This window comes from Chiloscyllium plagiosum, unplaced genomic scaffold, assembly GCF_037043375.1.
Source record: "Chiloscyllium plagiosum isolate Xiang-an unplaced genomic scaffold, Cpla_swu_hap1 HiC_scaffold_4, whole genome shotgun sequence".
Lineage (NCBI taxonomy): Eukaryota > Metazoa > Chordata > Chondrichthyes > Orectolobiformes > Hemiscylliidae > Chiloscyllium > Chiloscyllium plagiosum.
In genome coordinates, this window is record NW_028270142.1 from 140,408,018 (window position 1) to 140,421,934 (window position 13,917).

Consider the following 13,917-nt stretch of genomic DNA (forward strand, 5'->3'; position numbering starts at 1 on the left):
CAGCGTCAATGCTGACAGGATGATTCCCTTCATGGGCAAAATCTTAGAATTAAAAAGCACCAATATAAGATAAAGAGGAGGAATTTCTTCTCAGAGTGTCTTTGGAACACCTTCCTGCAGACAGCTGTGGGGGCAGAGTCCTTGCGTATCTGCAAAACTGAGATAGATTCTCATTCAGTGGGGAATCAAGGGTTACGAGGAAAATGCAGGAAAGCAAACATGAGTGTCGGATCATCCTACTGAATGGCAGGGCAGGCTCGAGGCGCCAAATGCCCTATTTCTGTTCCTTTTTTAAAATGATACTAGAAAGAGGGTACCCAAAGATAATGGTTTGGTACCACAGAAGGAAGACTTGAAGATTTTATTTTAAGAAAAGTCAAGGCAATAGGTTAGCAAGGTAGGCAGAACTTCCAAGCCTTGCAGGAACATTGTCCCCATGTATCCCACAGAGGACTGACTAGAAAATCCCAGTCAGGATGGAGCTGAGAAATCTGCTCTCCTGCTGGCAAATCTACAGTGTTAACCAATTCTGCATCTTCATCGAATTGAATGTTTTTAAATAAATTGACAGTTTGTTTATTAATTGAAACCTGGTTGATGGATCTTTTCATTTTATAACAAAAACACACAATTAGCCAACTAGGGGCTTGGACAAAATATATTTTAGTTTATGCTGCTGCCTGTGGAGTAGTGCGACTAGACACATACGCTACTGCAGTGTTTACTTATACCAAGTGATGTCACAAGGAAAGTAGGTGCTATATCTGAAAACAGAACTTTCCACAAATGATGATTGTAGAAAAGAAATTGGAAAGACAAATTAATCCTTCTTAAACAATAGCTGTAAAGATGGTGATGGGTGGATATAAAAACAAAATACTTCAGTTGCTGGAAATGCTCAGCAGGTCAGGCTGCATACAAAGTGAAAGAAACGCAAGGAAGGAGATAACATGCATTGGTCTGAACTTGGCAGTCTACACCATGTAGTTTGAAGAGTCAGAAAGGTGAAGAGTATTTACTGGTGTGGTGCTTACTAATTGCTAATACAAACGTACAGTATCTGTATTAATCAGTAGTAAGGTTTCTAAAATATCTGCCAGTAGGAAAGAAACTAAACTAAAGAGTCTAAGAATGTTATCCAGCTTCCTTCATGGTTCAGCAAGCTTATTCAGATGGCAGTTAAGTTATACAGGAACAGAAGCAGCCCAAATTTCATTTACAGTATAGGCTGAATTATATCAGACAGATAAAATTCACCTCAATATTCCTGCAAAACTGCAAAAAAGAGAGGCCCTGCCACTTTTGATTAATATATGACAGAAGAGCCACGTGTAGTTGCTAGGTGAAGATTACCTTCACAGCTGAGCCTGATCCTAAGACAAATCAACAGGTTTGATTAATGCGCTCTATCAATATTCACTACCAATTATTTGAACAAAAAAAGGCCTGCATCACCTAACATTGCAACAATCTATTTTTAAAGAGTCATCACTGTTGTAATTTTGAAAACAAGACAACTAATTTTCACGCAGCAAACACCCACAGTTACGAGATAAGGTTATGAGGTTAGGTGAATTGGCCATGCTAAATTGCCCGTAGTGTTAGGTGAAGGGGTGAATGTAGGGGAATGGGTCTGGGTGGGTTGCTCTTCGGAGGGTTGGTGTGGACTTGTTGGGCCAAAGGGCCTGTTTCCACACTAAGTAATCTAATAAAGGCCTAACCAATTTTTTTGATGTTTGTTATATCAGCCCAGGGAAAACGTTCCTGCTTTTATTGTTAAAAACAGTGCTATGGCATCTTTAACAATCATCAGTTTAATATCACATCCTATGTTGTGCTACTCCGTCAGTGGTGACCTTGCTCAAGTCTCTGTGATGGGGGATGAACTTTAAGAACTTCAAAGCTCAGAGATGGGAATGGTACAAAATTGACCCACAGTTAACAAAGTTGGCATGAAACCTTGAAACTGCACCGTAGCACAGCTAGTCCTACAAGGAAATGGGAAATGTGGGAAGATTCAAACACGGAAAAATATTTTCCAAAGTCAACAATTCTGCACGTTCACTGCAGTCGAATTACCTGTTCTGAGATTTTAGTTTCTGTAACAACATTGCGGACATTTCGATCCCAGATCTGACTTTGAGCATATTCTGCACCAATGCCGTTCAAACATAAATCCCTGAGCTTTTCCAGGTCTACAATAAAAGAGGGAAATAATTAGAGCAAATACATTCCAGTCTTAACACATAGCATGATAAACTAGGCAATTTTCTGAATATGAGGAAAAATGCTATTCGTTAGAGAAGGGAGGGAAGAAATTATTATACCAATCCTGTGGGTAGCTCTAACTGTAGCCACCAATTCAAGGGGTGGAGCAAAAGTACAGTCTACTGAACTCTCAGAAAAGTAGGAGCCATGAGAAATGAGTCAGTCATTCCCTACAGCAATATGTTACAAAGAGAAGCTGAAACAAACCAACTGTTCTAAGAGATAGTTCGACCATCCCATGAAATTCAACCTGAACTTACTCTCACCAATTTCTAGTATCAGTTCAAAATGGGTTGAAGGCTGTCAATACATTATTTTTCGTGGAATTCTTCAATTTCCTGAAAAGGCAGCTTCTCAAGTTGAGTTTTCTTGTAATATGACCTTGCAATTTGAGACATGCATTGTCCACCCCTAACTGTTTAAAGTTCTAGATTAGTAGAATCTAGAGGACAGTTCAAGGTCATATCGCAATGAGTCTCGAGTTACATATAGGCCAGACTAGCTAAGGATGGCAGATTTCCTTCCTAAAAAGACAATGAAACAGATTTTGTTTTAATTCATTCACAGAAAAAGAGTATCACTGGCTAGGCCAGCATTTATTGACCACCCCTGATTGTCAAAAAGACGGTGAACAGTCCACCACATTGTTCTGTGTCTGGAGTCACATGTAGGCCAGACCAGGTGAGGAGAGCAGTTTCCTTCCCTAAAAGGTCATTAGTGAATCAGGTAAGTTTTGCCACGGTCATCATTAGACTTTGAATTCCAGTTTTTTTTAAACTGAATTTAAATTGCATCATCTGGCCTGTGGGAGTCATATCTGGGTCCCAGAAAATTACTTAGGCCTTGGGATCAACAGTCCAGCAATAATACCATTAAACGTCAATTGGCAGTGGTTTAATAATCACCTTTAGGCCAGATTCTTTTTGTTCCTGAATTTTTTTTAAGATTGAATTCAAATGTCACCATCTATCATTGTGGAAATCAAGCCCACATCCCAGAACGTTTGCTAGGAAGGTGGGGTTCGGCATTATTCTTCCAGTGAAATTACAACTATGTCGCTGCCTGCCTAAATGATTTTCTGGTTTCTCAGTCATCTTTTGCTTTCACAAGTGCTTAAGCTATCTTGAACAGAATGATTTGGTTACCACTTAGCACACAATGCAAGAAAAAGTGCTGGCGTTTTTATAAACTAAGTTGAAGAATTATTACGTAAATTTCCATCAAAATTCATAAGCCTGTAAAATTACCCAAATTCAACTAATCCATTATGCAACACAATCCCCACCCAAATCAAGACAAGTGCTCAACACTATCAGTCGATTCAAATGTTTTCACTGCATCTCCTTTAAATACCATTGAACACAACCAATTTTGCATTTCTTCAGCTTCTGTATTAGTCAGAAAAATTGTTTTATTTAAGAAAAATAAAATAGAATTCACCAAAGATTTGCATTTATGTTTTGGCAAGGTCATCCAGTTACAAGGATGGAGTCAAAATCACTTCGGGCAGCGTAATCTTTGAAAAAGAAGCATTGGAAAAGCATCTGAGAGGTCTAAGCTTAAAAAAGATGTAAGTTTCCGTTGATAAAAGCATTAATCGGTGTGATAAGAAAAGAAAATCTAAAGTTACGCAGTTAAAAATGTAATAACTAGTTAATAATGACAAAGGATTCATGCCAAAAAAAATTAGTCGGCTCCTAATCATGAAACACAACATATGCTACAAGCAATGAGCCAAGTCAAGCACTGTGATATGTTCCCAGGTCATATGGATATTCTTACTGTCAGTTTAGATCTATGCAACATATCAATCTATGTAAACTCATGTCGCAAACAGCACTTAGTTGGCCTTGCCAGGATTCAAACCTGGAACATCTGCATGATAGAACAGAGGCTCTCACTGAGCACAAGACCAGCAAAATGTGCCTAAGTATTTGCTGTTATTGAAATCAAACACTGCAGTACTAATCTAGAACTTTAAACAGTTAAAACAGGGAAGTGGTAAACAAAGGCATTACAAAACTAAACATTTGTTACTTATAAGCAAAACATACATAAAAGATGGACAGCAAAAGATTTAGTAATTCATCCAGTCTGTCCCATGCCGCATCACATTACAAAGTCTTTCTACTCCACCCAGAGTCTTAATAATCTCCAAGGACAGGGAGGGAGAGAAACAGTAAAGTACAGAGGCTAATTGCTTAGGGAAAAGAAATGGCAAAGTTTCTCTTAGGCACCTCAGGCAATCAGACTGAAGCAATATATATGACATGATACCCACCTGTTGTACAAGGTGATCTCCACCCCAGCCAGAAACAAGCCTCGCTTGAAGGAATACAGCGTATCAGCGTTCATTGCCCGAGCTGGCAACCTGCGCTACAGGTCGACTATTCTGTGAAAAAGAGCACCTGCCTAACATCCAACCTTAGTTCTGCATTCTCACAACTTTTACGTATGATGTCCTTAGCAACCTATTTTACCAATTCAGTAGAAATAACCGGAGCACATATGTTCAATCCAGCTTCCTCCACAAATTTTGCCCTTACTTAATAAATTCCAAATCGCTCTCAAGTCTACATTTCTAATTTTAAAAAATACAGACTTGTTGAGCCTATATGCTTCCTAAACTTTGCAGGCCTCCACATATTCAAATCATCAAATTCTTAGTATTTTCCCATAGACTCTACCAAACACCACTACCCTGTTTTAAAAAACACAATAAATCTAAACAGTTGCAAAATTATCACAATATGTCAAACATATTCGCTGTATTTCATGGATAGGAGGTTAGAACTGATCATTTTCCTGATAAAAGATCAATGTGTATCATTAACCTAGGTTCTTTCCGCACATTTTGACACATGTCCAGCATTTCCTGTTCTTATTTGATCAGTTCCCTCTTCTGATTCAATCTCATGCCCACATATATTTTTCTCCCTAAATAAAGAGACTGCAAACTGAACTTCGACATTTGACAATGACAGTCAGAGAGATTAATCCAATCATCTTCATTCTGGGATTAACAGTGTTACCAACAGCAGACACGATTTAGTAATAAAGATGTTGAATTTTCAGACCAAATCATGGCACTTTACTTGCTAGTTTGTTTGGAATGTGGATGCTAAAAGTGGGATGATGGAGTTGGGGAAAGGAAAATTTGGATTAAGAATCTGCTAATAGGACAAGTCTGTGCCAAATGCCAGACATTCCATTCACACACCCTTTGTTAACTGCCCTGTTTCAACGTGAAGTACAAAAACTACATTTAAATTTTCAGTTTGCATCTAAACTGAAAGAGAATGCATATAAAAGACCTCTGCTGTTCTTAGGGTTTGCCAGATACAAGATGTATTCCAGGTAGGAATTAAATAGAATATGGTTATGAAAAACTCCCAGCACAAACAGGCCTACAGGCTAACTTGACTCCATGACACCATTTTCCTTCTTGTCTCAGTTCATCCTGGTAGCACAACCTTCTACCCCTTTGTCTTCTATTTACCTAGCTGGCCTTTAACATCAACTACTCCTAATTGGAACTAGTTCCACATTTAACCACATTTTGTTGACAGAAGACAATACAAGAGCTTTCAACAAAAACAAAATACTCCAGAAATTGGACATCTGAAATAAACACAAAGTGCTGAAAAAAAACTGAGCAAGTCTGGCAGTATCTGTGGAGACCTTTGATCTCTAATCTACCTTAGCCTCAAACCTTTCCCTAATGTACCCTTCCATTCCATTTGCAGCGCCCAACCTTTTTTTGCAACACAATACCCACCTCTCTTCAGTTCTAAAGAACAGCCACATTGGACATAAAACTAATTCTGTTTCGCTCTCCATAAATGCAGAATTTCTCCAGCACTGTGTATTTTGTTTCAGGATCTTTCATATCATACTCCACAATCCCTGAGGAATACTACCTTCAGGCTGCGACAGGTCTGGATTAGCTGTGGTTCTGTTTTTCGGCATATTTAGACGAGGATCTCCTACAGTAAGTCCAAGCACAGTGCCTGCTGAAATTTCTGCTGGTGAAGCAACACCTTAAATAAATCAAAAATTGTGAAAGCATAACTATAGGTTTATAAGTAATTTACGTTTCTTTAGTAACTAGCAGTCTTTTATAAAACCTTGCAACTAACACAATAATAAAAAAAACCCAGATGTTGCACCTCACTAGGAAATTCTTACTAAATTTTTTTCAAAACGGTAGTTTCTGAAAGAATCAGCAATTTTATCTACTGATTATTTGACTCATATGAACCCAGGAATGTCTCATATTCAACTGGTCCATGCTGGAATGGTACAATTAGTGATCAATGCTGGAAGTGGCAGGAGTGGAGTTTCTGGATGAAGATGTGATTAGGCATTGCTCTGATTTCACTCAGCAGATCAACATCCTATCAAAGCTCACCAAGTATGAATGTGAATTACGCCCCCTTGAACGAGGCCAAGCAGAACAGATCTTGTAGCTCAAAACTGGACATCAAGGCAATGCAGTGGGTCATCAGCAGTGGCAGAATTGCATTCAATGACAATCTAACACCTCTTGGTTCAGCATTTCACAATACCAGTGAGCCAAGGGATTGACATTAGTTCAATGAACAGTGCACGAGGGAATAACAGGATCATGAGGCAAAACTGAAAAGAAGTAGTAACCTGTTGAATAATTCCATGCTAAATATTAGTAGGTGTATGCGATATACAAAGTTAAGCAATTCCACAAGAAACTGAGCCAGATCTAAACTGTGCAGTCCTGCAACATCGTGAATGGTGTAAATGGAACAACTAACAACAGAAGGGAGCTCCAGCATATCCCCTCTCCCAATGACTCCAGCACATCAATAGAAAAGATAAGGCTGAAGCATTTGCAACCATCTTCAAACAGGAGTGTTGATTGAAAAGTACTCTCACAATATGGGCAACAACTGAAGATGGTTGTTTCATGCTGGTGAATTAAAACAATGCTGCCATCAAGTCTAAACGACATCCAGTCAAACAGACATGTGGCTTTAAATCCCAAAGACTGACAGATCATGTCAAATGGCACATCATTTCAGCTGTTTGTAATGGGCAGAATGCTGGATGTACTAGATTAGCCTGTACTCAGAACATAATGTCTAGTGTTAGATGTGATTTCGCAATCAGATAGCACTTTACAAACAAGCATGCTAAGAACTAAATGATCAACCATCAGTTGAGCTTACAATGGGGTACATATATATTTGATATAAGAAACTGATATCAGCGCTCTTTTATAGTATAGTATAATCTGGGTGTCCCCTTTAAAGTTTGGTCTTTTTACAACTCCGTCACGATGAGTGCAAGATATAAAACTTCAATAACACCTCTTTTTTTTCCACCGATAACCAAACTCTGTACCAACAAGCAACAACTTAAATGTGTTCATCAGCAAAGTTGAGAATCAGTTATTTTTAATTATAGTGAATTTTTCTTGAATAAAAGCCAGAAAATAAGAAATCAAACACTCAAATTCAAAACCTACAATTACCAATTCACATATTTGTTACTGGTTCAGTATGAAATCATCATTCATTATTTCCGAGCTCTGTATCACCCACCAAGTAGTAACTGAAGGATATCTCTCTGATGATTATGGAGGCTCATCTTTTCAGGTTGCGTGCAATACTCTGACCACCAGCAGTACATTTTTGTCTCTTCTCTCTCTTCAGAGTTCTAAGATTTAAAACAGGAAAGACGTCAAAAAAGGTACAAAAAGATATAGATGTCCTTTCTATAGTTTAATTATTTTGTCTTGAAAAGCATAGTAGAGATACCAGTCTATGTTATCGCAGTCTGATACAGAAAGAGGTCTTTGAAAGGGAATGGAAGAAACCAAAAAATTCACTTGTGGAATACGGGTATGGATAGATGAGCCTGCATTTATTCCCTACTCATAGATGCCCTTGAGAAAGTGGTTATGAACTGCCTTCTTGAACCTCTGCAGTCAATTTTTCGTATGCAACAGTAGACTCACTTTTGGGACATCAGCAGCTTGTATAGCTTCAAATATCACACAATGGGATAACGGACCAATTAGTCGATACCTCAGAATTTCCATCGTCAGATCTCTGAAAGCAAAGGATACCAATAATTCTGCATTAAACCCTTATCACATAGAACATTGCTATTCATTTGTGAATACATGCAGTGGTAAAATCCTCTCTTGTTGCTCAATTATATTTGAAACAATAGCCGTTTCACATTAAGCATCCCATTCAGAGATGTATCAGCAAACAAACTGCAACACTGACCCATGTAAGGAGATATGCAGTCAACTAATCAAAAGCTTAATCAAAGCGTTAAATTATAGGAGTGCCTCAAAGAGGAGGAGGTTGAGGGATGGGTGGGGAATAGATAGAATTCTAGAGTTTAGGACGAGATAACTGAATTTAGGATAACATGAAACTAAGGTCTCAAGTGAACAGAATTAGAGAAGTGTAGATATCTTGCCACTGTATTTATATGACGAGTCCAAATGAGTTTCTGGTCAATGACGACCTCAGGTTGTTGATAATGGAGGTTTGGAGGAGTACATGGATGTATGTTATGACAGAAGTAGGGAGAGTGGAGGTGATCTTTTAGTCGCTTGCCACTAATTGCAGCATGGACCTTGTCACACTTTTTTATTGGTGTGCATTTGTAGAAAGGGGCACTTTCAAATGCAATAAAAGATATCCGTGAGTTTATATTCTGTATACAGGGGAAACTCGATTATCCGAACGAGATGAGCAAGCAGTATTTTGTTCGGATAATCGATTAAATGCCTTTCCTCTGGGGCTCAGAGTTTTTAGTCTGCCCCCCGTTCAGAAGACTGCAGCAACTCACAGCGTGCGAGACCCCGCCCCCATCCCGGTCCAGCCCCCGCAACCCCCCGACCTGGTCCAACCTCGTTCTACCCCCCCGGCCCCGGTCCAACCACGCCCCCTGCCCTGGTCCAATCCCCCACCCATCCTGGTCCAACCCCGGGTCTCCACTATTTCCTCTGGCAGTTTATTCCATATACGTACCACTCTCCGTTTTAAAAGGTTGCTTTTTAGGTCCCTTTTAAATCTTTCCCCTCTCGCCCTAAACCTATGCCCTCTAGTTTAGTTTTGGACTTCCCTACCCTGGACTATTTACCCAATCCATGCCCCTGAATTCAATAAACCTCTAGGTGGTCACCCTTCAGCTTCCGACGCTCCAGGGAAAAGAGCCTCAGCCTATTCAGCCTCTCCTTTAACTCAAACCCTCCAACCCTTGCAAAATCCTTGTAAACCTTTTCTGAATCATTTCAAGTTTAACATTTTTCTTATAGCAGGGAGATTAGAACTGAATGCAGTATTCCAATAGTGGCTTAACCAATGTCCTGTACAGCCACAACATAACCTCCAACTCCTATACTCAATGCACTGTCTAATAAAGGCAAGCAAACCAAATACCTTCTTCACTAGTCTGTCTACCTGTGACTCCACCTTCAAGTAACTATGAAAGTACACTCCAAGGTCTCTGTTTGGCAACACTCCCAGAACCTTACCATTAAGTGAATTAGCCATGCCCTGATTTGCCCTACCAAAACATAGCCCCTCACATTTATCTAACATGAACTCCATCTGCCAATCCTCAGCCCCATCAGATCACGGTCCTGTTTTACTCTGAGGTAACCTTCCTCACTGTCCACTACACCATCAATTTTGGTATCATCTGCCAATTTACTAACCCATACCTCCTATATTCACATCCAATCATTTATATAACTGACAAAAAGCAGTCGACCCAGCATCAATCCCTAGAGCACAGGCCTTCAGTCCAAAAAGTAACCCTGTCTCCTATCTTCAAGCCAATTTTGTATCCAAATGGTTTGCTCTCCCTGTATTCCATGTGCTCTAACTTTGTTAACCAGTCAACCATGTGGAACCTTGTTGAATACCTTACTGAAGTCCATATAGACAACACCCACCATTGCCTTCATCAATCTTTTCTCACTTCTTCAAAACACTCTCACAATTTCACACACAAAGCCACGTTGACTATCCCTGATCAGTCCTTGCTTTTCTAAATTCTATCCCACAGAATCCCCTGCAACAACCTGCCCACCACTGATGTCAGGCTCACTGGTCTCTAGTTCCCAACACATCCATACCACCTTACTTAAATAATGGCACCATGTTAGCCAACCTTCAGTCTTCTGGCACTTTACCCGTAGGTATTGACAATATAAATGGGGCCCAGCAATGACTTCCCTAGCTTGCCATAAAGTCTCAAGTATACCTGATCTGGTCCCTGGGATTTATCCATCTTTATGTGTTATAAAACATCCAGTACCACCACCTCTGTAATATGGAGGCCTTTCAAGATATTACTACTTATTTAACCAGGTTCCTACATCCTTCTCCACAGCAAACACTAATGTGAAATACTTGTTTAGTATCTCAGCCACACATAGGCAGTTCCACACATAGGCAGCCTTGCTGATCTTTAATCTCTACCTAGTTACTCTTTGTCCTTAAATTATTTGTAGGATCCCTTTGGATTCTCCTTAACCCTATTTGCCAAAGCTATCTCACATTGCCTTTTTGCACTCCTGACTTCCATCAAGTATAAACTTACTGCCCTTATATTCCTCTAGGAATTCACTCAATCTCTGCTGTCTTTTCCTGACACCTACTTGCTTTGTTTTGATCAGAGCCTCAATTTCTCTTGTCGTCCAGCATTCCCTACATCTACCAGGCTTGCCCTTCACCATATAAAGAACACAGTCTCTGGATTCTCATTCTTGAATGCTTCCCACTTTCCAGCCATCCCTTAATTATGCGATATCCACCTCCAATCAACTTTTAGAACATAGAATTATACAGCGCAGAACAGGCCCTTTGGTCCACAATGGCGCACCGACTTGTGCACTAATCTGTGTACTAACCGGTTTACTAACCCTATATTATCCCAACATCATCCATATGCTTATCCAAGGACTGTTTAAATGCCTCTAATGTGGCTGAGTTAACTACATCGGCAGGCAGGGCATTCCACGCCCTTACCAGTCTCTGAGTGAAGAACCTGCCTCTGACATCTGTCTTAAATCAATCACCCCTCAATTTGCAGCAATGCCCCCTTGAACAAGCTGACGTCATCATCCTAGGAAAAAGACTTTCACTGTCTACCCTATCTAATCCTCTGATCATCTTGTATTTATCCATTAAATCCCCTCTTAGCCACCTTCTCTCCAATGAGAAGACTCAAGTCCCTCAGCCTTTCTTCATAAGACCTTCCCCACCCCCCATCCCCAACCAGGCAACATCCTGGTAAATCCCCTCTGCTCTTTTACCAATGCTTTCATGTACTTCCTGTAATGGGGCAACCAGAACTGCACAGAATATTCCAAATGCGGAAAATACAGTTTTGTACAGTTGCAGCATGACACCACAGCTCAGAACTCAATCCTTCTACCAATAAAACCTAACATACCGTATGCCTTCTTAACAGCACTATCAACCTGGTTGGCAACTTTCAGGGATCTATGTACATGGACACCAAGATCCCTTTGCAATCCACAGTAACAAGAATCTTTCCATTGACTCAGTATTCTGCCTTTCTATTATTCTTCCCAAAGGGAATCACCTCACATTTATCTGCAATGAACTCCATTTGCCACCTCTCAGCCCAATTCCGCACTTTACCAAGTCCCCATGCAACCTGCAACATTCTTCCACAATGTCCACCACTCCACCAAATTTAGTGTCATCTGCAAACTTACTAACCCACCCACCTATGCCTGCGAGCAAGTCATTTATAAAAATGACAAACAGCAGTGGTCCCAAAACAGATCCTTGCGGCACACCACTAGTAACCAGACTCCAGGCTGAATATTTTGAAGAAAGCCATTTTCTAATTCAAATTGCTAAATCATCCTCAATCCTATGACTCCTCATTTTCTCCAAAAGCCAAATGTGGAACCTTATCAAAGGCTTTACTGAAGACCATGTACACCACGTCAATTGCCCTACATGCTTGGTCACTCTCTCAAAAAGTTCAATGAGGTTTGTGAGACACGACCTGCCCTTGATGAAACCATGTTGACTATCTCTAATCAAATTGTTGCTTGCTAGATGATTATAAATCCTATCTCTTATAATCCTTTCCAAAACCCAACAGACGCAAGGCTCACTAGTCTATAATTACCTGAGTCATCTGTGCTGCCCTTCTTGAACAAGGGCACAACGTTTGCAACCCTCCAGTCCTCTGGTACTAAACCTGTAGACAATGACGACTCAAGGATCAAGGCTAAAGGCTCCGCCATCTCCTCCCTAGCTTCCCAGAGAATCCTCTGATAAATCCCATCTGGCCCAGGGGACTTATCTACTTTCACACATTCTCGAATTGATAACTCCTCCTCCTTACTAACCTCAATCATTTCTAGTGTAATAACCTGTACCTCAGTCTTCCTCTCTACAATATTCTCCTTTTCCTGAGTGTAAACAGATAAGAAATATTGGTTTAGCACCTCACCGATTTCTACAGGCTCCACATACAACTTGCCACTTATCTTTGACTGGCCCTATTCCTACCCCCGTCATCCTTTTATTGCTCACATACCTATCGAAAGCTTTAGGCTTCTCCTTTATTCTACCTGCTGAAGACTGCTCATGTACCCTCTTGCTCTTCTTAACTCTCTTTAAATCCTTCCTAACTAATCTTTAGCTCTCCATCACCTTATCCAAACCATCTTGTCTCAACATCACATAAGCCTCCCTCTTTCGCTTTACAAGAGATGCAATTTCTTTAGTAAACCACAGTTCCCTTACCTTATCACTTCCTTCCTTGCCTGACAGGGACATACTTATCAAGGGCACACAATATCTGTTCCTTAAACCAGCTCCACATTTCGATTGCCCCCATCCCTTGCATTTTGCTAACCCATTCTATGCCTCCTGAGTCTTGCCTAATCACATTATAATTGCCCTTCTCCCATCAATAACTCTTGCCCTGTGGCACATACCTATCCCAATCCCTCGCTAAACTAAACATAACCAAATTATGGTCACTCTCTCCAAAGTGCTCACCTACCACTAAATTAAACACTTGGCCTGGTTCATTACTAAGCACCAGATCCAATGTGGCCTCCCCTCTTGTTGGCCCTTCGACATATTGTGTCAGGAAATCCTTGCACACATTGGACAAAAACTGATCCATCTCACGTACTAGAGCTATAGCATTTCCAGTCAATGTTGGGGAAGTTAAAAGCCCCCATAATGACCACTCTGTTCCTTTCACTCCTACCCAGGCTCGTTTTGCCAATCCTCTCCTCCACATCCCTGGAATTTTGCACAGGCCTATAAAAAACTCCCAGTGGTGTGACCTCTCCTCTCCTGTTTCTAACCTCAACCCATACCATCTCAATAGACGAGTCCTCGTCAAAAGTTCTTTCAGCCACCGTTACACATCCTTGACTAATAAAGCCACACCTCCCCCTCTTTTACCACCTTCCCAGATCTTAATGATAGATCTAAACCCTGGAACCGGCAACATCCATTCCTGACCCTGCTCTATCCATATCTCCGAAGTGGCCACAACATCAAAGTCCCAGGTACCAATCAATGCTGCAAGCTCACCTACCTCATTCCGGATACTCCTGTGTTGAAGTAGACACACTTC

At 40.5% G+C, this 13,917-nt stretch overlaps 1 protein-coding gene across 3 annotated transcripts in view; it reads right to left on the reverse strand.

Annotated features, from left to right (window-relative positions):
* The window catches only part of pop1 (POP1 homolog, ribonuclease P/MRP subunit), a 63,079-nt gene that overhangs the window by 13,758 nt on the left and 35,404 nt on the right, over positions 1–13,917 (reverse strand). For all 3 annotated transcript variants that reach the window (XM_043687652.2, XM_043687654.2, XM_087986725.1), the window contains exons 9-12: positions 8,264–8,357; positions 7,848–7,962; positions 6,189–6,308; positions 2,080–2,195 (exon numbers count right to left, since the gene is read on the reverse strand). In XM_043687652.2, coding sequence (XP_043543587.2) covers positions 2,080–2,195; positions 6,189–6,308; positions 7,848–7,962; positions 8,264–8,357 — 445 coding nt within the window. The remainder of the gene's footprint in view (positions 1–2,079; positions 2,196–6,188; positions 6,309–7,847; positions 7,963–8,263; positions 8,358–13,917) is intronic.